This window comes from Kogia breviceps, chromosome 7 (genome assembly GCF_026419965.1).
Source record: "Kogia breviceps isolate mKogBre1 chromosome 7, mKogBre1 haplotype 1, whole genome shotgun sequence".
NCBI classification, from domain to species: Eukaryota; Metazoa; Chordata; class Mammalia; order Artiodactyla; family Physeteridae; genus Kogia; species Kogia breviceps.
Window position 1 is genome coordinate 77,909,308 of NC_081316.1, and position 24,517 is coordinate 77,933,824.

Here is a 24,517-nt window from a genome sequence, read left to right on the forward strand (position 1 = left end):
AGGGTAGGAAAGTGAGGGTTAACTGTTAGCAGTGGTTTACTCCTAGGGGTTGGAGTTGGGGGGCTGCAGAATCACTGAGTTTCACTTTTAGTAACGGTGTACTATATGCATTTGTTGCTTGTATAATCTCTTTAACAGCTTTTTTGAAGACTGTGTAATTTTTTGAATAATTCAATACTTAGGTTTTGAAAACTAAGTAGTAACTAGAAAACGGAGGTGGGCGGTATAGATCAATGCTTCCAGCTGTATCAGAATCATCTGGGAAGTTTTACACAAATACTGATTCCAAGGTCCCATTCCTGGACAATCAGACTCAGTTAGTTTGGACCAAGGCCAGGGAAACTGTTTTCTTCTCACAGCTCCTGAAGTGTTAAGGTTGTCAGGGTGAGAAGGAAAGAGTTCTGAGGACAGAATCCCTGGAAATATCTATATTTAGGGGTCTAAAAAGGAGAACAATGATTTTCAAGCTGAGTTTCTATGGAAAACCAGGGTTCCCAAGAGGTATTTATAGTATTTATTAATAAAACAGAAATAGGTACCACTTATTACTATGTCCCAGGCAGAAGGCTAAGCCCTTTATATTTATTACCTCATCTAATACTCATGATACTTCCCCATTTTACAGACGAAGAAACAAGTCTAGAGAGGAAAAGTAATTTGTTCACGGTTAGCTACGTGGAATCAGGATTTGAATCCAGGCTGTCTAATTCCAGAGTCTTGCAACTTTTGTTTGTTTATGCAGGGGGGGGGGAAAGTTTAGTTACTATATAGAATTATCTCAATTTAAAAATTTCTTCCCATATATGTTTTAGACCTTTGGTATATGCTACCATGTATTTCCACTAGAATCTAGACTGTGAGCTCATGTGGGGGAAGGAATTAATGTAGTTTTATCTCCTTACCTCTAGGGCCCAGCACATAGTTTGCACTCAATACATGTTTGTTGATTAAGTGAATAAATGTGTGATTTAGGATCTGAACACAGGCTCGAAGGTTTCGTTGTTTTTTTAAAAAAATTGTTTATTTATTTTCGTCTATGTTGGGTCTTCGTTGCTGCGCACAGGCTTTCTCTAGTTGTAGTGAGCGGGCGCTACTCTCCGTTGCTGTGCGCAGTCTTTGCACTGCGGTAGCTTCTCTTGTTGCAGAGCACGGGCTCTAGGCACGCACGTGGGCTTCAGTAGTTGCGGCACGTAGGCTCAGTAGTTGTGGCTCGCGGGCTTTAGAGTGCAGGCTCAGTAGTTGTGACACCCAGGCTTAGTTGCTCTGTGGCATGTGGGATCTTCTCTGACAAGGGCTCGAACCCCGTATCCCCTGCATTGGCAGGCGGATTCTTAACCACTGTGCCACCAGGGCAGTCTCAGGTTTCGTTCTTTTAAGGTTAATATTCCTATCATTTCAGAGTTCCTCTCCATTGAGAGCACTGCTTTTCAAAAGAGCAAGTTCACTAGAATTGTGAGGCAGACTGCAGGCTGATTGCTAGGATTGTGCAATGAAGGGTTGATGAGGAAACAGAATCAAACTGATATTTTTCCTTAAAGAAGGCAATGAAAGCGAAGAAAGGGATGACCCAGTTGCACCCATCTTGCAGAGGGAGACGAGACAGATTCGAAAAGGTTTACAAGCTGAGGGGAGATGGCCAGTAAAGAGGGGAAGGTGAAGATGGAGAAGAGAGATGGGGTCAGTGTGAGGCGAGACCCAGGGAGGGAGGGTAAGGAAGGGTCTCAGGGGAATTAGCCTGGGGCAGGAGGGACACCTGTTTCTCTGAATCTCTAAAACCAGGGCTGTCAGAGATGCAGGAAGGTTTTAAGCAGAGGGAAGAGGAGGATGGCAGGAAGCAAGACTTCAGGGAGGTGAGAGCGGCCCGGCTAATGAAGTTTCTCTTCCAGCCCTCACCATTTAGGGTCATGGATCAGAACATTTAACTTCAGAATTCTGGAGACTGACGTGGGGTTACGGACTTTAACAACAACATCAGAAATCTATTTAATATCATCATGACCTCATTTTAAAAAGAAGGGTGTTATTTAACACGCCGAAAAAAGGTAGAAAGGACAAAAATCTCAGAATAAATCTACTCTGTATTATGACCGACTCATTCCGTTGTCCTTCTTTCTCTCATTTCATCAGTAAGGATGGATGATCCCTTCCTCCAGAACTAGCGCGTGGGGAGAGCTGCTCCAAACCGCCCACGCGCCGGCAACCGCTTTGCATCCCCGCGGGGCTGGCACGGAGCCTGGCAACCCAGTGGGCGCCGGTGCCGCTCCTGGCGCCCCGATAGCCGGCCTCGGGCTGCCATCCAGCTCCGCCCAACAGGCAGCGACTCGCAGGTCCCGGACAGCGACCCAGGGCACTCGGCCCTGGGCTATAGCCCTGTCCCCGCCGAAGACCCCGCGGGGCGCAGACCCAGGCAGCGGCGGCGGTGCCAAGGGGGTCGCGGCCTGGACTTGAGGGGCGCCCCTCCTCGCCCCACCCCGCCCCGCAGTCCCTCCAAGCTCTTTTGCGCTGTTCCAGAGCCGGCTGACACCCGCAGGATAGCCGGGGTGGGAATGGGGGAGGGGGGAGATGGGCGCCAGCTCGCGGGGCCCAGTGCCCCGGTGCCCTCCTGACAGCTCTGCCCCGCGGGTGCGAGGACACTGTCGCTCGGCTCCGGGTTCGGACATCCGAGGCTCTCGGTACCGATGTCCCGGACGCTCGAGGGTCCGAGTACACCCTGGGGGGTCTGGGCTTGAGCGCCCGCTCTCCCGCAAAAGTGCGAGCGTCGGAGGGCGCCCACGCAGGGGCACGCGGAGGTCCTGGCGGAGCCCATCCTCCAGGCGCCCGCCCTACCTGTCGTAGCTCCAGCGGCTGTAAGACAGGGTCCGGTGGCTGCTGACTCCCTCCATCTCCGCCTCACGACTCTGCTTCGGGGTACGCTGGCAGCGGCGGCAGCGGCGCGGGGATCTGAGCTCGCTTGCTATCTGCGGCCCCGGCCAGGGCGCGGGAGGAGGACTGTACCATTCGCCCCCACTCCCGGGGGGGGTGACCCTCCCCCGGCTCTGCCAATGGCGGGGACGCGCGGGCTGCGGGGACCCGGGCCCGCAGGGGCCCCCTCCCCCGCGCTCGAGTCCCGCGGGGGCGCGGCTGCTGCAGCCTGGACTGCTTATTTATTTATTTCCGATGTGTGCCCCACGTCGCCATAGCAACCGTTCCATCTTTTCCGGCTTCACTAGGGCACCGCTGTTTTCAAACCTTCCCGGGACCCGGACTACTTAGAGGCTTTCCTGTCTCCTGCTGGCGTAGGAGTCCGGGATAAATGCCGATAACACAGACACCCTGGACGGAGATGCCCCCTCCTTTCCCATTCACCCCCTCAAACCTGCCACGGCCAAGTGCCCCCCTTCTCAAGAATGGGAATACCCATCCTAGAATTTCAAAGATTCCCGCCGTCTCCCCGCCCCCATCCCCCCAAGCAGGGAAATCCCTTAACCACTGGAGTGCCCCCTTCCTAAAACTGTCGAGACTCAGCCTCCTCCTTATCCGAGTGAAAATCCACTTCTCCCTCCCTCTTTCCCCGCCAGATTCCCCTGGCATATTGTGGCCCCCTTGGGTTCCGAGGACCAAGCTCTGTAAACACTCCCACTTCCAGCCATCTCTTTCTGTTTGTTTTCCTTTGTGCTTTCCCTTCATTACTACCAAAAATCCTTTGAGGAAAACAAACAAACAAAAAAATCCAGCTGTGTTGGCTTAACTTCGTTTACGCATGGCTGAGGGTGGCCCAGGGAGGAAAGTCTATGGGAGAGGGGCCCGCTGGGTGGGGCGGTCTGGAGTAAGTGAGCCAGCCTGGCTGTCGGTCTGCCCCGCCCCTCTTTCCCTTCCCTTCCCCCACCCTGGGCTGCTGCCTGCGGGGATTTACAGGTATAATCTTATTGCCGAGGTCGCGGAAGACTAAGAAGGGCCCTCCAGTGCCGCTGTTGTGCGGTGGCTGCGCTAACACGCTGAGAGCAAAGGCCCGGGTGGAGGTGCCAAGGTTCCCTGGAGGTGGAGGGCAGGGCGGTAGGGCCTGAGCTACACTAATCCAAGGATCAGGGTCAACTCCCATGGAGCTAGCCTTACCTATTAACCCTGAGGGTCACAGGGCTTGCAGCTGGCACAGCCTCCGTTGCGTCCTGCTCACAAAGGCGTTTTCGTTTGTCCCGAACAGGTTTTTGTTTTTTTTTTTCATTAACAGCACAAAAATTGGGAGATTTAATAGACTGGGATTTTGTTCTGTGTTGAAAACTAAGAAAATCTGGCAACTCTAGGTCTGCCTTCAGCACAGCAGGTACAGAGCAGCGAAGTGGCTGCTGTCCTTAATGGGGAGTGTGTGTTCTCCCATCAGCGTCAGGCCCCAGCCAGCCAGCTTCTCTCACTTACATAACTTGCCTCTGAAATTTGCCACGCACTCAGACCTGCCCCAAAGCATCATTAACCAGATTTGCCAAGGGCCGGGTGCTCAGCAGAACGCTGTATGCAGCAAGCAGCCACTGTTACCCCCTTTGGGGTTTACAGACTGACCTGCATGGTCTGCCCCCCCAAACAGAACTACTGCTTCTGAGCCACATCTTGATGGCAAGACTCTTGACACACCCATAACCTCAGGAGTGGTGGATTGGGACTCCAGAATCAACTTGTTGCAACTCTGTGAAGGCTTATTTCACTGTTTGGGTAGGGGTGATGGCTGAACTTCCCTATCTGGAGAACGTGCGGAGTTTGCGGGGGCCTCCCACAAATGCTGCAGAACCAGAAGCCACTGCTTCTGACCCATATGTTATAAGACAAGCCTCCGAAGATGTCTTTTCTCCAAAGGACTGATGAAGGGCAAGAGGACCTCAGAAGGGACTCGCACAATAAGAGAGGACCAGCTCCAGCGGCATCACCCACTCCAGCCCATGTGAACTCAGAGTCAGCAGCCACAGAGACCTCCTGAGACCCACTCTGGGCACTGACTACCAGGCCCCTGTAGCCTGCCTTGGAGAAGCCCCTGGAGGTAGTAATAATAAACACAGATTCTAACCCCCCAGGGAACCAGGTTGTTGACAAAAGACAAGAGTTCTATAGCTGTAAGAGCCAATAGCAGGTGTACTGGACTCCCAGACCTCCATCTCCCAATCCTGACACCCAAATAAGAAGTACAAATAAGAAGCCCAAAACCAGGTGTCCTGAACCAGGGCTGAAAGTTGAAGGGAAGCTACATTCCAGATATCCTGGAGGAACCCTGGGCTAGGCAGATGGAAGAGCCTAACAAAGCCCCAGAGAAAGGGCCCTTGACCCTTACCAATGCCAGGAGCTGTGTGTCAGCATCCTGTGGGAGGGAGCTGTGCAGCAGTCTTAAAGCATGGTCACAAAATCTTTGACATTCCTCTCATTGAGAAGTAAAATCTATGTTACCCTGCCTTGATTCTGGATGCTTATGTGACTTCTGAGGTTGTGTAATAAGAGGCCTTTCAGTGTTCCCTTGTTCGTTGGAGACCTGAGCCACCGTGTAAGAAGTCTGACTTCCATGCGGCTGCCATGTTGTCAGGAAGCCTAAGCTATAAGCAAAGGTCACATGTAGATGCTTCCGTTGACAGTCTCAGCTGACCTAGCCTTCAAGTCACCACAACTAGGCACCAGACACATGAGTGAAGAAGCCTTCAGAAGATTACATCCTCTAGCCCTTCAAGTCATCCCCGGCTGCTTGAGTCTTCCCAGCTGAGGCCCCAGACATCATGGAGGAGAGACAAGTCATCCTTGCCATGCCCTCACCTGACCCACAGAACCTGTGAGCATTATGAAATGGTTGTTGTTTTATACCAGAGATAACCAGGCAGGCAGAATTCATCTCAGAGGAGCTGGTGCTTTTTCCCTGAAAGCTGATTAATGGGCCTTTTGGTTATGAGAGGAAGGGTCTCAACTAGTCTGCACAGAAGAGGTGCAACAAGGCTACTCAATTGCCCTGCATAGTAAAGCAAGAGGAATGTGGGTGTTGTTGTACGGTAGTTAAATAATGGGTGAGAGGAATAAGTCTGGAGAGAGGGAATACAGTAGAAAGGCTTGGGTAGGAAGAGGGGGTGAATGGCACAAGGCTAGGGTCCAAAAGGGGACGTAGCTGATGAGAAATTCCTAGGCAGGGATGACCAAGGCACCTGAAGAACAAAGATGTCTAACATGATATTTTAACTTGGTTCCTGCTGTGTGGGGCTGCGTCGTTATCTCCAAGCCTTCAGTAGAGGTCTGATTATGTATGCACCACCACCTTGTTGAAATGATGCTTGGACAATGCAGAAGGCAGTGCACCATCCACATGTGAGACAAAGTGGAGTGGAAGGACAGCAAGCCAAGCAGTTAGTGGGAGATTAAGAATTAAGTCAGGAGCAGGGATGCAAAGGCAAAGGAGACCAGGAGAACACACCCCTTCCTGGAAATCCTTGGGCATATTAGGGAGGGCATACTAGCCTTCCCCAAATAAAAGGAGATAGATTGGAAATAGTCTATTTGCATTTTAAAGAAAAGTGTAACCTTCAAAGGCTGGAGGGCTTGGGACTATCGGTGAAGAAGTGCCTGGACAAGTGGTCCTGGAACTAGGGTCCTGGCTACCCTCCAGTAAGGTGGAATCCCTCAGCCATGCAAGGCCAAACTGTCCAGCACATTTCTGGGAGAACAAACAAGCAGCAGAGAAATCCAAAAGAGGACCCAGGACCAAGGGTCCACCGTGGCAAAATGAGGAACAGGGACCTGGGAGTCTATGTCCCCAGAGAACAAACCTGGAAGGAAAAATTCTCTGGTGTAACAGAGATGGAAAGCTATGAAGGGCAACCACTCCCTATCCTAAAACAAGTTCCATACTCTGCAAAGTAAAACCCTGGAAGAAAGTCCTGTTGCCTAGAACTAGGTGCACCCTCCACTGCGCCCTGAAGTTTCATCCTCTCCCTTCAGTTTCTGTTCCCATTGCTACCCCTATGTCACCCTAAGAGGCAATGCTTTTCTTTTAACAATCTGGCCCTGGTGGACACAGTCCCCATGTTCGCAGATCTAGAACAGGCTAGATCTTTAATGACATCACTAATTTTAGAGGAACAACTACGGGAAAGTAAGCAGAGCCATCACATGAAATGCATAAATGCAGGGTCCCTATGCCTTTCCTCTGGCCATCTGTAGATATCTATATTCCTATTCCAAAAGGTAGACTCTCTTACAAGACTTCTTCCCTAGTCATCCTGACACCAGCATGCCCAAGGTCAAGAGGTGAAGGTGTCCATTTCAGAGAGTTGGGCCTCATCTCCGGGTGACGGGCACTTTGAATGATCTTGCTGATATGACGGGCCCACGCTCACACTCACAGAGCGGTGGCTTCACCTTCACAGCCTCAGCTGAACAACCTCCACATGACAACCTCCCCCATCAACCACCAGCCCCTTCCTCTCCATCCCAAATGGGCACAATGGCAGGAACATCTTCACAAGAGCACCCTGTCAACGCTACTCTGAGTCCTCAGGGCTTTCTGTAAATGAAAGAAAGGGGTGGGGATAGAGATCTCAGAAGTCCACACAAATTGACAGGTAATTTTTCTTAGCGTCCCCGACTCCACTGTCTAAGGAAGGAACAGGCCTTTACATCTCCCCAAGTAAGTAATCCCACACTTGAGAGCTCTGGTTCTCATTGAATGCGGGAGAAGCGTGCTCTGGGCTTCTTGGAAGCCTGAGCAAGGGGCCAGGCAGGGCTGACTGTGAAAAGATAGGGTCAGTGTCAATGTTCAACTCTGAAGCTCCAAAACAAGTAAACAAACCAACAGCAACAACAAAAATGCTCTTTAAATTTCTGGTAGCGATTCTAAGAGCAACTGCAAGAGCTGACTCTGCAATGAAAAGCTGCGTTGAGTGTCAGGAGTTCAGGGTCTGGTATTAAAAAGAAAAGGTTGGGGAAAAATAGCTGTCTGTATACTTTGTTGTTCTTGTTCTGCTTTTTGTTTTTTGTTTTAGTCTCACTAGAAAAAGCAGTGACAGAAACTATGTATAAACTCCAATTTGGCTGTTAGCTTTGTTGGAGGCCAGGACACCAAATGCCATATCAGGCAACCCTGAACTTGTGAATGATCAGTAATCATGTGACTGTGGGCGTTCCCGTCACCTCTAACTTGCATACAACCTCCAGAGTGCGAAGAAGGCACCTTGTTTGGATTTATTATTAACATCTGAATATTCACTTTCAAATATTTCAAACATTTCAAACATTCACTTTCAAATATTTCAAACATTCTAGGCAGAACTAGGAGGAAAAATCAGTTCATGTGCTTTATAGGTTAAAATTCTGCCATGTATATTTATAATTGCATGACTCAATGTTGCAATATTTATAATTGTGAGTGCTCTTAAATTAATGCATCAATGATTGAGAATTTTCAAAAGTTAAATCTGAAAATAGATGGGCAGTTAGTTTGAATATTAAGAGCGAGTTAGCTAGATAACTTTAGAAAGAACATTACATTCTTTCTGAGCCACAATTATTTATAGTGATGTAAATAATCCAAGGCGGGATAATACAGAGAGCTGGGGAAACAAAAACCCAGTGAAATCTGTGGGAAGCCTAGTGCATAGGAAACAGATACCCTACTCCCAGCATTCATTGCCAGAGCTGGGAACATCAACAATGGCTGATTCAAGACTAATGGTCTTGAAGCCTCCCGGAGTTTCTTTTCCTTAATATGGTGCCAGAAAATGCCATGGAAAGTTCTGGGCTTCCTATAAGGGAAATGAAAGGGCTAAGAGGGCTGGTAGACCCAAATGGGCTTAAGTGCTTGGGTGAGGAGGATGCGGAGTACAGGGCACAGACGACCAGAGAGGTTACAGTGGGATGGCAAACATGAACAAAGTTGGCAGGTGTGGCAACAAGAACCAGATGAGACAAGTTAGTTCTTACAGAGATGATCATGGATCAGATCCCTTCCTTTCCCTAGAAGATAGGATGATACAGAAACCCCTCTCTCAGGAGTTTAGGAAAGAAGGGTGATGGAGAATAACAGGAAGCCCCAAGACCACCCCCAGGTCCGATGACTTGCTAAGAGAACTCACAGGGTTCATTATACAGTTGTTACTCATTGCTATCATTTATTATAGGGAAAGGATACTATGTCAGTGTCCAAAAGACCACCCTTAGGCTCAGTGTTTCACTAGGACTTGGCAGGGCTCAGAGAAGCTCTTATCCTCCTGGTTATGGTCTATTATAGCTAGAGGATTCAGATTAAAATCAGCCAAGAGAAAAGGCTTTGGGGCAAAGCAAGAGAAATCATGTGCAAGCTTCCAGGTGACTCCTCCCTGTGGAGTCACCTGAGAACACATGTGATTCTCCCAGCAACAATGTTGCCAACGAGGGAATCACGCCCAAGCCTTGGTGTCCAAGGTTTATGATGGAGGGTAAGTCATATTGATGTGCCATGCCTGTATGACTGACCTCAGCTACCATGACAATTTCCCTGCCTCCCCAGAGTAGGAAGAGTTTACTACATAAGTCATTTTCTTAGGATAAACTTATCCAGTCAAACTGGTGCAGCATGGCCCAAAGCCTCTTATCAGCCAGAATATTCTAAGGGGCCAGAGGTTATCTCCCAGAAGCCAGGCTAAGGACCAGTCCTGAAGACAAACCTTTCTTTGGAATGTGTAAGGTTTGAGCAACCCAGGGCTGCTAAGTTAGTCCTTTCCTGCCCAGATGCAAAGCAAAATCCACAGAGAAAAAAGATACATGGGCTGAAGCCTGGAGGAAACCAGGCATGAGCTTCTCCAGGGTCCTCTCCCAGTGGAGTCACACAGGACGGGCTAAATGCCCCAGCAACAAGTTGTGACATCTGTGAAATGCTGTCTACCGGAGAAGCTCATTGAAGACTCAATGCCCAGGGGCTTTATTGGGGGCTGGTTGCTTAGGCACCCTTTGCCTAGCACATACCAAAAGTTGGAATCCCCAAAGAAAGCATAAACCATATTTTTTCTAAACATATTAGGCACAGTGAGCCATTCTTATCAGGAAATGGGGGGAACCCTCCTGAAATTCAAATTCCCAGATGCTAGCCAAGGGCCAACCTTGCAAGCACACCTTCTCAGATCTGCTACGTTTACTCTTTTCTGTGTAGGAGGAGAATCCTGAATTGACTATTCACCAGAGCAAGATTGAGCAACTTCCAGAAGACCCTGAGTTTACCCTGAATTGGAAAGATTAAATTTTGTCATTGGTAGAAATGAGTATTAAAGAGCTGTTTGTAAGAGGAAAAGAGAAGGAAAGTTGTATTTTTGCTTACCTGAGCTTTATTACTATGGCATTTGTATTCAAATACATAATAACAAATTGTATTAAAAAGCTATGATAGGGCTTCCCTGGTGGCGCAGTGGTTGAGAGTCCGCCTGCCGATGCAGGGGACACGGGTTCGTGCCCTGGCCCGGGAGGATCCCACATGCCGCGGAGCGGCTAGGCCCGTGAGCCATGGCTGCTGGGCCTGCGCGTCCGGAGTCTGTGCTCCGCAAGGGGAGAGGCCACAGCAGTGAGAGGCCCGCGTACCGCGAAAAAAAAAAAAAAAAAAAAAAAAGCTATGATAAAGTAGCGAATGCTCTGAGAATGTAAGTGCAGGAAGGTGGGATTCAGGGAATTGGTCTAGTCTGATGGGATACAAAAAGGCTTTCCTGAGGAAGTAACATTTGAGCTGGGATCTGAATGATTAACATAAGTTAATTAGGTAACGTTGGGGATGAGAACATTTTGGGCACAAAGCGCAGCGTGAGTAAAGGCCCTGAAGTGGAAAGAAATATTGTAAGTTTAAGAAAAAGAAAGGGTAACACTGGACCTGGAATCCATGGCCCAAGGTTGGTGGTAGAGGGAAATACAGCTGATGTAGAGGTCTGGAGGCAAGTGATGCAGGCCCTTGAAAGCCACAAAGATTCTGGTCTATATCCTAGACCAGAAGTCTAGGATGGGAAGTCATTGAAGGATTTTAAGCAAGGTGGTAACTTGCTCTGATTTGCCAGATCTTGGGGTGGGCACTGAGAATGTGACATGGACTCCTCCCTTGACTGGCTCACAGTTTGGGTGCAGAGTCAGACCCAAAAGAAGCTTTGTCACTGGCCTCTGTCCTCTCCCTTGGGTTCAGACCAGCCAACAATATTGCCTTGTTGGCCCTGGACATTGAGACGACTTGCCCCCATTAGAACTCACATCTACAAAGTAATATACCTTTAAAGCAGCCCCTCTCACAGTTTGCAGAAGGCTTCTCTGGATAATGCCTTCAGAGCTGGGCGACAGGTCAACAGATATTTGATCCTGTCAAAAACATCCATGAGAAATTTGGTCCACAGCAAATGGTCCTTGATATTTTGTCATATTTGGTCCTGTCCAAAATGTCCGTGGAGACTTTTGGTCCACGCCAAAAGGTCTTTGATATTTGGTCCTGTCCAAAACCATTTGGCAGGGACCAAATATGCTCATGGATGTTTTTGACAGGACCAAATGTCCTGCAAAGGGGCTAAGAGTTCCAGCTTGAGTTAGACCCCAACTTAGCCTGTAAAGGGGCTAAGAGTCCCAGCTTGAGTTAGATGTTGCTTGTAACTCAGCAACATCAATGACATTGGCTGCTCCTGCTAAAAGGATTCTACTGACTGAATTTCAGATTTAAATGTGATTTCCAGTGGAGTTTGGAATGGGCCCAAGGGGCAGTGCAGTGGAGGTGGAAAGCTGTGCATTCCCCTGAAGAAACGCTGATATGCAAGGTCCCTTTATGCATCACTGCCTTGGAGTGCAGGTGGGGTTGTAGGACAAGTGCTCTTGGCTCAGAAGTGGCCAATGGAGGCACCACTAGTAGCTTTGGTCAGCCCAGGGCACTGTGCCTGCTCCCACCGCAGTTGAAGGTGCTGGCTTCTGGGCCAAGACCTTAGCAAACTCCACTTACCTTGGCAGAGAACCCCAGAATCCTAGCCCCCTTCAGCACTGGTGGTATCAACCACCTCTACTGTTAAAAGTGTGTATCACTTAATCCTCTCCCTTTGGTAACACATGCTTTAGATTGCAGAACTTCAGAAAGTACCTTCTGGCCTGGGCGTAGGAACCCTGAGCTCAAACCTTGCCTTTGCTTCCAAATCTCCCTGAGGCCTTGTGTAGGTTTCTTCCTCCCCAGATGTGAGTGATACCTGGGTTGCTATGACAATAAGTGCTCTTGGAGTCAAGCCCTCTGCAGCAAATGCTGGTGGTGCCTTGTGCCCCCTCCCCAGACCCACCTGATTTCAGTACAGCTGTGGTGGAGAGTTCTGTGCATATTACCAGCATCCCACCTAAAGAACCTGCCAGAGTGTTTCTGCTTTTCTGGCTCAGGAATTTCTTTGAAGGAAATACAGTGCATGGACAGCCACAGGTGTATAAGAGAGTTATCCCAAGACAAACACCCAGTATGGAGAACTGGTGGTTGGCCTTTCTACATGGCTCTTCGTGGGGTCCTTGCAAGAGTACACCTTGGTTGCTACAGAGGTAACTAGCTCAATAAGGCACTCTCTCTCTGTCTCTCTCTCTCCCTCCTTTTTTTCTCATTTTCTTGCATCACTCTTTCCACTCTCTCACTCTTGCTTCCTGGTTCAGCCTTCCAAAGATCTGGCCTTTATGTACATGGTAGCTTTGTACTGTGTCAAATTAACTAAGCTGGAACTGTGTTTTCCAGAACATCCCTCCCTGTCTGGTTCTGTTACAATGGCCCCAAGAAACAGTTTGTGTGAGATTTGGAGGCAGAAGAGAAGCAGCAGCCTGTGTGCATATGTGTGTGTGTGTGTGAGTATGTGCACATGGGCATGCACACACATGCTCTGAAGGTCTGTGCAGGGCCAGGCACTGTGGCAGCTCCACAAGCTGTCGCTGATTGGTATTGATGGCACGGGACAGCGTCCAAGCTGGTGGCTCCTCCAGCTCTTGCCAAATCTCCCCTTCAGCTTCTTCCAGACCAGCTCCTGTGATTCCGTCAGGTCTAATACATATAGTAAACTCCTTACTCCTTATCACTCATAGTTGTTCTGTGTCTCTGATTGACCCCTGACTGAATCAAATGCTATGGGGGAAGTGGTTCCAGGATGAGGTCTCTGAATTGGCTTGGATTACCCAGAATTGGATCTGATTAGATTTTAAATTATTAACAACCCTATTTCCATAGGCAAAGGGGACAATGGTAAAGCATAGCATGCAAGAGCGAAACAGTTACTCAAATTATAATCTAAAGACATTGGTAATCAAATGCCTATAGAAGGCAAGGCTTTGGATGACCAAGTAGTTGCTGCCATAGAACATTTTAGTGAAAATAAAGAGTATAATGGGGTTGATCATTTGCTTCTCTGCGTAGAGGGAGAACCTGGGAAAAAATGATAACGTCAGTGTTTTAAATTCCTAGTTCAAGGTCTTCTTCCTGGTAAGGGACATAAAATCTTCTCTCGTTGCCCTGAAAGAAACTGTTATTTTTTTGTAGCTTCAGGGCCAAGATTCCTGAAAACCAAACCCAAATCCAGAGACTAATCCCCTGGGTGGTTGAGAGTATAATGCAAATTATATTCTCAACCACTCAGAGTCTCGTTAAAGAGACTGGGGATGGGGAGGACCTGAAAATTGGGATAAGGACACATGAGCAGATTTTGATGAAGGTGGGGGCCTTGAACTCCCAAATTATGCTGAGCCTCCGTTGCTGGTAGAAAGAGCTCTTCCTCTCCTGATATGAATATGTTTGTGTATATATTAAGCGATATTTTTCTTTCACCTCTCCCATTCCCTTACCATCTAATACGAGACGTGTAAATAGTAATCTAATTTCAGGATTTAAGTTACATGACATCAAAAGGGGCATGTGACTCAGCTAGAAGGGATATCACTCAAAGATAGACAAAGGTCTCTGTCCTCTTTTGGAGAGTGGGTTCTCCTCTGCTTCAACCCTGTCTGATACACAGTGGTAGGCCCGTGGAGAGCATATGTGGGAGCAGAACTTGAGGGTGTTGGGCTGGGACTGGGGTGGGGAGATTGGAATATAACGTTAGATAGGGGAGAATTTACTGACCTGGGAGCACTCTCCCGTGATTCGGGATTGAATGCTCAGGCAAGGGCAACTGGAGTTGGTCTGATACATTTGCTGCGATCACCCCCTAAAGCTTGGATATGGTGATGGCCCTGCAGTGAGGTGTGTAGAGGACAACACTGGTGCTTTGCTCCGATCCTTCTGCGTCCCTTTTTCCTATCCCTATGTGTGTCCTGCCCACCTTTCACTTTCACCAACAGTTTTTATGTACTCTTGCTTCTAAAATCCAACTCCTGCACCTCTTCCTCAGAGGACTGCCTTCATACCATGAAGCTACACAAAGAGCCATAGGTACCTAGAAATTTACTTCCACCCTGGGTGGCCCTTGCTCAACACCTTTTAGGCGCAGGGGTATGAAAGTGCAGCATCCTTGCCTTGGGCACGTGCAACACGGAGGTGTAACTTGTACTCCGGAGCCTCCCTGTGGTCTCTGAGATCACATTCTCGCTTTACTTCCTTGTCCTCCTGCACCCACTCCTTTCCTTGTCTCCTGCAGAGGCATTTTAGCAGCGTGCTGGAGCTGACCAGAACCGAGAGCCAAGTGTTAGCATCTCTTCTCAACTCCGTGTTCAGAAACGTCCTGTTGGTAGCTTTAAATTGGCCATGGTGGGAGCATTCACCACGGAGTATTCACGGAAATGGGCAAATGCTTCAAATCAAGACTTTCTTTCCAAAGAGCCAGTGGTTAATCATTTACCATCACACCACTAGGGCACTTCCTTAATAAATCACTTGTACATAAGTATTCACTTCAGAGTCTGGCTCTGCAGAGCCCAGCCTGAGAAAGGAACTACGCTGGCAGTTTACTGAGTGTTGGAGGGCTCGGGGAGGCAGGTATGTTGGAATGGATTTATTACGAGACCAGAGAACCCACTATCTCTTTTAGTTCTAAAAGCAAGAGAGGCATCTTCAGCAGGTTCAAGCTGAGGTCCCAGCTGCCCTGACTCTTGAGTTCTACGACCTGAAAAGTCCAACAGTGCCAGAGGCCTCTGTGTTAGATGGGAACACTGTGTGGATGGAGTCTGTGGGAAGTTCCAAAAGGAGATCTTTCAGGTTCGAGAGCTAAGCCATGCCTTCTGCGGCACAGAGCTACTCATTTGAAAAAGCAGCTCGTGGTGTGCTACCAAGGCCCAAGTACAGCCTGCAAAGACCTGAAAATTGGAAATCAAGACACTGTATGACTAGAAACGCCCGTTGCAGTCTGGGCCACCAGTCAGAAGTTGGCCCAGTCATGAACTGGGTGATTATGTTCACTAGTTCACCAGTCTTGAAAGGATCATTCATCGTATGATGACAACGGTACTTTTAGGTCAGGCTCAGAGGGCGCGAGTAAGCTGCATGGAAAGGTGGTTTAGACTCCATGTCACGTACCCCTGTTGCACCAACCTGCTCCCTCAGCTCCCGTTCACGCATCTGGGGGGTTCCCGACCACCACGGCTGTAGGAGGGAAAAAAAAATTGAACCTGGCCTATGGATGGGTTGGCTTGACACACTGGTACAAACCCAAAATGAATTGCAGCCATACCGCACACCCACTTGGGCCAAGTGCTAAAGGTGAGTGAGTGGTGAGGGTAAACCCTCCTGATGGGCAGTACACTTGGCCGTCAGCTCTGCATGTAGGGAGGCATGGCCTGAGGTGAGAATATACGTGGACTTCTGAGCAGTGGCGGATAACTCGGTTGGTCAGAGGCCTGGATGAAGGAAGATTGGAATACTGGAGAAGGAAGTCTGCGGGAAAGGCGTGCGGATGGACTAATAGGAGAGGCGTCAGATTGGGCAGATCTTTGAGTCTCGAGTCACTGCTCATCAGAAAGCATCTGCTGCAGAAGAGGAGGCCCTCAACAACCCAGTACACAGAAATGACGTGTCTGGTGGATATCAGTTGGTTTCTATCCTCAACCAAGTAAGTGCTTGGGCCCACAAACAGAGTGGGAAGGTGGCAGAGATGGAAGCTCTGCACAGGCCCAATGACAGGGAGTCCTCCCACCAAGGCTGATCTGTTGATACCTATTTTGCTGCTACTGAATGCTCATCGCAGAGGCTGGATCCTCATTGTGCTGTCATCTCCCTCGAGGAGACGACCCCAGCACTTGGCAAGTTGATTGCATCAGACCTCTTCTCCTTACTGGAACTGAAAGCTTTTCTGAATATGGATTTATCTTCCATGCTGTAGCGTTTCTCCAGTGACTTACAGAATGTCTCAGTATCAACCTGGGATCCTGTAGGGTGAAATCTCAGCTGAAGGGTGTGTATCATGGTAAAGGACTGTGACAATGGTTCTGTAAAACAAGGGGTCTTCCCATATACTTCATTACCTGGAAGCAGAGGGTAGAAAGTGGGAATGCCCTTTTAGAGGCTCAGCTAAGGAGCCAGCTTTAGGATGACACCCTGTGGACCTCCAGGATGCAGTATATGCATTAAACTATCAGCCGATATATAGCGCTATGTCCCCGGTAGTTAGAATACACAGGGCCAAGAAGTCAAGGGGTGAGGTAGAATTGACCCCTTTCGTCATCGCCCCGGGGACCTCCTTGCAGAAACTGTTTGCCATTTCTGCGACTGGCTCTGTTATATTAGAGGACCTGATCCTGTGGGGGACATCTTCCACTGGTTGACGTGGGAAGCTTTCCATTTTGGGCTCCTCATGCCAGTGGACCATGAGGCAAAAAGAGAATTATCATATTGGAGGGAGCAATCATCCCTGACTGTCCAGAAGAGATAAGGATGTTCTGCATAATGGGGTCAGGGAGGATTCACCTGACACCTGGGTGCTGGAGTGGCTCTTGGTGCTTTCAGGCCTGGTGATGACAGTGACTAGGTAATCACAGCCAACAAAGCCTGATAATGGCAAAGAAGCCAAGGGCTCAGACCCTCAGGACAAGCAATCCAGGCCAGCGTTGGTTGCTGGGTTTTGGGAAGGAGATGATGAATATTAATAGCGGCTTAGGAGCAACCACAGCAGGGGAACTAGATTCCACTGACTCTCCTGTTGAAAGTTGTTTTTTGTTTTTTTTTTTTAACACAGCCTGCAACCGACCGCTGCCTTTAAGAGTCAATGACAGAGTGGACTTATTGTGGGTCATGAGCAGATCTGAGTGATACAAAGGGTGTACCTTCACAGACACTTTTTGTTCCCTGTGCCATAGCCCACAACCTCCCCGACTTCAGCACAGCTGTGGTGGACACAGCTCCTCGCCCAGTGCTCACAACCCACTGCAAGCTCTCCTCGTCAGCTGGCGAAGTCCGCTCAGCCCACCTGCAGATGCAGCCTCTAAGTATGAGGAAGTTAACCGCCTAAGAAATTCTTCAGCCAACGGGAGAACTGGTTAAATGCCCCAGCCTTCAAGTCTTTCAGCGGGAGAATCCTCAGGGGTATTTTACACAGTTGCTTACAAGATTCTCAGTGGAATGGAAACGACCAGCTTAATACCATAGGTTGTATGGTAGGCTTTCCTCCCCTCCTTGTCTCCATTCAATTCTGCTTCTTGGAGCATACTATGGGCTGTGTCCCTCCCCAAAAGACATGTCGAAGTCCTAAGCCCTGGTATCTGGGAATGTGACCTTATTTGGCAATAGGATTCTGAAGATGTAAACAAATTCAGATGAGGTCAATCGGGTGAGCCCTAATCTAACATGACTGGTGTCCTTACAAGAGCGACGTTTGGAAACAGACCACAAGGAGAATGCCAGATGACACAGGGGCAGAGACTGAAGTGCTGCAGCTGCAAACCAAGGAACAGCTGGGGCTACCAGAAGCTGGGAAAGGCAAGGAAGGATCCTCCTCCAGAGGCTTCAAAGGGGAGCATGACCCACAAACCCCTTGATTTCAGACTTCCAGCCTCCAGAACTGTGAGAGAATAAGTTTCTGTTGTCATGAGACACCAAGTTTGTGGTACTTTTTTTTTTTTTTTTTTTTTTTTTTTGCGGTACGCGGGCCTCTCACTGCTGTGGCCTCTCCCGTTGCGGAGCATAGGCTCCGGACGCGCAGGCTCAGTGGCCATGGCTCACGGGCCCAGCCGCTCTGCGGCATGTGGGATCTTCCCGGACCGGGGCACGAACCGGTGTCCCCTGCATCGGCAGGCGGGCTCTCAACCACTGCGCCACCAGGGAAGCCCTGTGGTACTTTTTTATCACAACCCTAGGAATCTAATACAGATTGCCTTCCCCATCAACTGCCTTCCCCACAAGTCCTTGTCACATGTCTTACTTTCAGGGCACCCAAACTATGTACGTCCCCTCTCCAGGGGCATTTGGGGGTTCCTCAGCTAACCCTTACCTCTATCCATCTCTTGCATCCCAATCAGCCAAGTAGTCTTACCTGGGACCGTTTGTTTGGACGTGATCCTGCCTTGTACCATTCTCTTTCTTCCAAGCTCCAGAGGTTGGTGAGGGCCCCTCACTCACCTGCCCAAAACTCTAGTAACATACAGAGAGGCCAGGCTCTTTCACAGGGTGCCCAGGACTATATATGAGCTTTGGTACCACTCCTTCCCTGGGCTGGAAAGCCCCAGAAACTTCATTTTGGTGGTCAGGGCCTGGGTTTCTCCTGGAAAGTGGAAGCTCCAGGACTTGTGTATAGAGGGGATAGTAGATTACAATCTTATTGGAAGGAGAGTGGGCCCTAGAAGGTTTACTTAAAACTGTGTTTCCAAACCATGTTTTGAAAAGAAGTATGCTTATTTGGAGTGATATTGGGGTGGGCACAGAGTAAGATACTTGGGTGTCATCACTCTATGGCTCAAGGGGGACCAAGAGAATCTCCAGAAGCTTTGGTCACTTACTGTGTACCAATCTAGCCTCTCCAAAGCAGAAGGTGCTTTTCCTTTACCAGGCCCTTGGAAAACTACTCAGAAAAAGGAACTGGCAACCAACAGACTTTAAGTAGCGCAAGGTCGCCCTCTGGTGGCCATGACTCAGAAAGCCTCAGACATAGAGCAGTGCTCTCAAGGAACGAAGTGGCAGAGGGCCCCACATTGTGGGACATGGAGACCATTATAAAACTGATGGCCATCATCATGAGACAGAGACATAAACACAGGCATGGCAACCCGAATAAGGCAGGAGATAGACCAGGAAGGATCAGACAGACCATCATGGAACTAACGGACCTAATCACAGCCTAGATCATCACCAAATGCAACTGTTTTCCCTTCTGGGAGGCGTCACTGGGGAAAAGGGGAACAAGTGAAATTTCGCTAACCTTGTTACAGCTTGCATTACCGAGAGTGCATGTATTCCTAGACATTACAGTAAGTGTAAAAGCAACTCAGTTCTGGCAGTGGGGCCCTGTTTGAACATTCCTGGAAATGCTGACCATGGCTAGCACGTGGGAGAAATGCTAATTTCATCTATGCTTGGAACCTGATGTCACAGTCATACGCTGTGCCAAGCAAACTTGCAGTAACAAAGGGCTCCTTGATTCTTCAAGGAGGCCTGAGTGAGGCCTGCTGTGGAGTAGAGCCTGGCCATTGCTGGAAATCCTATGGGTGCTGGAAGGTGAAATGGTCTCTCTGCCTAGAAGGGGCTGAGCAGAAACAAGCAGGATGCCAATCCCCTGCTGAAGCCCTTGCCTCAGACTCCCTGCCTCAGGGGGTGGCACGGCTCAGTTTATTTGTTCCATCCTTCTTGGCCAGAGCAAGAATCCAGTAAGACCCCACACCTGCTGCCCTCAAGAGTCCACCAGTGGCTGTGGGCCATGTTCTGCACAGGATCCAGAGCTTCCTGGTCTTGCCAGAGACCTCTCCGTACTGGCCTCCCAGCACTCCCCTGGCCCACCAGGGACAAAGCTCTAAAGTAATTCTCTCTCTTGGGACTCCAGCAGAGCCCAAGGCCTCTCTTGCGGCCAAGGAGCCCACAGGCTCAAGAGAGCAGATAGGCTGGAGTTAGGAACAGGGAACCGTGTCCAGATTTCCACGTCCCTAGACTCTCCCGTGCTCTCCAAGGCTACTTTGATTGAGTCCATTTTTACTGGGACTCTGGTTTGGGCTGATGGAGGAGAGTTTTGTGGCAATTATGGACCCATGGAGGGTAGAGGGGGATCATGTTGTCTCTGGTCCCCTCAGCTTCCCACTCCCTCCCTCCACAGTGGAGAGAGGGCAAGAGGAAGCTGTGATTTACTCTCACAAAGGTCTCCTTCACATGCAGAGGTTGGATGGCATTGTGTGGGCTTCCCAGGTGACAATGTGTGACACAAAGTAGGGGATACAGATCATCCCAAAGAAATGGAAAGCCAGACACTCATGTCTGCACACAGTTGTTCACCATGGAATGATGTTTAGCACAAGACTCGAAACAACCCACAAGTCCAACGCTAAAAAATTGTTTAGAGCTTGTCCACGTAATAGAAATTTATGAAACTATTCAAAATAAGGTTTTTGAAGGCTTAATGGCATGGATAATGAGTATTTTATATTGTTTATTTTTTAAAATTCTTTTATAAAATTTAGTTGAAATTTCAAAATACATAATCAACCCCAGGTTCAGAGAACTTGTGAGACACGCTAGACGACTTCTGGGGAGGATCTGAGGAAGCAGGTGACCCCACAGAGAAGGTAGGGCAACAGAAACTCTGTCGTGGCTGTTACCACAACTCAATTTTTACCTCTAGGCTGCTGTATCCTTGGAAACACAACTCCCTATAGACAGGCCATTGTAAAATTGAGTCATATTTTGATCTTCATCCCACTTTCTTCAAAGCTCTTCCTGTTTTGTGTCAATTCCCATCGTCTTTCAAGACTGAATTCCCTCTCTAGCTCTCAGGCAGATTTAAGCATGCCCTCTACTGTGCCTCCCCAAGATTTGTTCCTAGTTCTTTTACATTTCTTATTCCATTTTGTCACAATTGTTTATTTTTGTGCATCTCCACTCCAAGACTGAAACCCATAGGGGGCAGAGAGCACAGTTCATCTACTACTGTATCCCCAGCATCCTACACTAGGTCTGGCGTACACTAAATACCTGTCGGATAAACAAGTTAAACAGATGACCTGTCTGGCATGCTCCTTCCCTCCAGCCCCTCTCCAGAGGATCCCAGTGCTCCGATGAACTTACGATGCCCAGAGTGTCTCGTGGTAATTATTCCACAAGCCATCCATTCATTTATTCACGTCACATACATTTACTGAGAACCTAATCTGTATATGGGTTGTTCTGGGATCTAACAGCCAAAAGAATAGACAGTCTTTGCTCTCAGAGAGCTTGTGTTCTTACAGGGGATAAACAGACAAGTCCAAAATGGTGAGATAGATGCTACGTAGGAGCAAGTTGTGGGATCATGGGATAGGAGCACCTTCCAAGAGGAGGCAGCATCTAGACTAAACCTAAAGGAGTAGCAGTACTAAGCCAGCTAAAGGGGCTGTATTCTAGGCAGAGGGCAGAGCAAAGGCAGCCCAGGCTCTGAGTGTACAGGGCAGAGCTGGAGAGGCAGGCCAGGCCATGATGAGCCTACAGGTTGTGGTAGATGTTTGACTTCATCCTGGGAATAAGACACCCCTGAACTTCATCTGAGGTGTGTGCTGGTCGGATTTACAAGAGCAGTGCAGCTGCTGTGAGAACGGATGGAAGAGGGGGAATCAGGAACCTGTTTTCCTCTACTCCACGCTGACTACTCACATCAAACACTTCTGTGACCAGATATGCAGCTGATTTCCTCACACCAAGCAATGCCGACACCAGCTGAGCGTCCTCTGGTCTAACTCAGTTCTGACATCATCTACCTGGAGACAGCAGCACCAGACCCTAAGGCTAAAGACTCAGTCACACAAGACTGCTCCCTCCACCACCACCACCAATTAAGATGCCAGTCACAAGTGCAGGTTGACACCAGTGCTTCTCATCCACCGGCTATAAACGGGAGGCTCCCACAACCCCCTCCTCGGGTTTAATTAATTTGCCAGAGCAGCTCACAGAACTCAGGAAAAACCTGCTTACCATTTCTGCTTTGTTACAAAGGATATTAAAGGGTATGACTGAACAGCAGATGAAGAGGCACACAGGGTGAGGTCTGGAAGGGTCCTAGGCACAAGAGCAACTGTCCCTGTGGAGTTCGGGGTACACGATCTTCCCGGCATGTGTCTTGCTCCTGGACACATTCCTGTTCACCAACCCAGCTCTCCAAACTTTGTCCTTTTGGGCTTTTAATGGAGGCCCCATCACACAGGCACAATTGATTAAATCTGTGGTCATTGTGATCCAACCTTCAGCCCTTCTCCCCACCCTGGGCTGAAAGTTCCAACCTCCAATCACATGGTTGGTTCACGTGGCAACCAGCCCCCATCCTGCAGGGGTATCTAGGAGCTTTCCAAAAATCACTTCATTTACATAAACTCAGGTGTGGCTGAAAGAGGCTGGTTAGGAATAACAAGAGTCTCTTTACATCTTTGTATGTCTTATCACTTACGAAATTCCAAAGAGTTTAAGAGCTGCATGCCAGGAACATAGGAACGTGGATGAAAATATGTATTTATTATATCACAGAGGGCAAGAGTGATAGCAGAGCTGTGATCAATTGGTTGAGGCATGATGCGGGGAGGGGGAATCAAGGATTCATCCATGCTTTCTGGCTTTGACAACTGGGGACATGGTTGCATCATCACCTGAGGAAGTGATTTTGTGGGTGAGGAAGAGACAATCAATTCAGTATGAGACGTGCTGAATTTAAGATGCTTCTGAGACATCCAGGTGAGAGATCTGGTGTTCATTTAACTAGCCTGGAATCAGGAAACCAGTTCTGAATTTGGGCCAGAGCTGGAGCCTGGGCATCTTTAACACACAGGCAGTAATCAGTCCCAGGTTTCCCTGAGCTCCTCCAAGCAGAGGACCCAGGCCGGAACCCTGGGGAATGGAACGGTTGTGGGGGGAGGTGTCAGAGGAGGAGGGACCAGTTAGTTCCTAGATGTCTGCCCAGACACACCCTGCCGTGTTCTCAGCACAGGCACAACCACATACAAAGAGAGAGTGTGAACACACCTTTCATAGGAAAGACAAACTTGTGCACATATAAGCAAAGGCTGGGGGAAAAAAATCCAGCAGCCTTTTAGGCACAGAGGAGTGTCTCTGCCTTATGAACATCTCCATAGACAGGAGTGGGCAACGATGAAGTGACATTGGTGACACTGAGCCTTTGCACACCCTATTTTCTGTGCATAGAATACCTTATTTTCCTCTCTCTTCTTTTTCTATTTGTCTCTTTCTCATTCTTCAAGTCCAGCTTAGATTTTATTCCCTAACTGGAAGCTTTCCATGACCTATAACACCTTGTGATTCCCAAGGTGATGGTCTCTTTACTTGTCTGTCCCTCCCATAGATTCTAATCAGGCACCAGGACCTTTTGCTTAGCACACTGGTTAGCATTTGGTAAGTATTAACATAAGCAAACAAGTAACTTGAATTCCTCAGCCTTTCCTCAAAAGATCTGGTGCAGTCCCACAGTTTACCAAATAAGTCACAATTATTTTTTTGCATTTAAAACTTCATTTGGTAAATGACCTCTGTAACCTTAACTCTGGACACACCTCTCTGCATCCTCAGCTTCCACCACTCTCGAGTAGCCAGGGTTTCCATATACCACTACCCTTTCAATCACCTTTATCAGAAACCAGGCAACATCCTAGACTCATCCCATCCCTCACCATCCAGGTGTCAACCAGACTCCAAGTCCCCCTGAATCCAAGTCTCCATCACCATCCCCACTGCCCCTGCCTTAGTCTGGGCTCTCATCACCTCTCAACAATCACAGCGACTCTGTCTCCCTGCCTTCTGTTTTTCTCCCTTCCCCTCCTTCTTCTATAACAGTACCGGGTGATCTTCCTGAAATCCAAATCTGATTAAATCTGCTTAAAATTATCCAGCACTTTCCCCCACGACTTCCAGGATAAAAATCCAACCTCCATAGGCTGAGGGCCTTACGGTCTGGCTCCTGCATACGGCTCCTTAGATTCTGAACAGGTTAAGCTTTTTAACATCTATTTCCTCTGTCCTGATCACCCTTTCCTGATTTCCTTGTTTAAAAACAAAAAACAGGGCTTCCCTGGTGGCGCAGTGGTTGAGAGTCCGCCTGCGGATGCAGGGGACACGGGTTCGTGCCCCGGTCCGGGAAGATCCCACATGCCGCGGAGCGGCTGGGCCCGTGAGCCACGGCCGCTGAGCCCGCGCGTCCGGAGCCTGTGCTCCGCAACGGGAGAGGCCACAACAGTGAGAGGCCTGTGTACCGCAAAATAAAATAAAATAAAATAAAAATAAAAACAAAAAACACCAGCTCGGATATCACGTCCTAGGTAGACTCTCTCTGACAGAGCTGGTTAATCCTTATATATTCCCGTGATGTTGCATTTTTGCTTTATTAGAGTATTTCATCAGGCCGCTAAACTGTGAAGCAGAGGGTGGCACATGAAAAAAAATCCAGACCTGGATTCATATCCTGTTTCATCACTTACTAATTGTGTCGCCTCA

General features: G+C 48.7%; 1 protein-coding gene across 3 annotated transcripts in view; it reads right to left on the reverse strand.

The window, feature by feature from the left end:
* TUB (TUB bipartite transcription factor) overlaps positions 1–2,986 on the reverse strand; it is an 88,080-nt gene extending 85,094 nt beyond the window's left edge. For 2 of the 3 annotated variants that reach the window (XM_067038707.1, XM_067038704.1), the window contains exon 1: positions 2,827–2,969. In XM_067038707.1, the coding sequence (XP_066894808.1) occupies positions 2,827–2,882 (56 nt within the window). In that variant the 5' untranslated portion in view covers positions 2,883–2,969. Of the gene's footprint in view, positions 1–2,826 lie in introns of all 3 variants that reach the window. The other variant, XM_067038706.1, reaches the window with a different exon arrangement.
* Between the last annotated feature and the right edge of the window lie 21,531 nt (positions 2,987–24,517).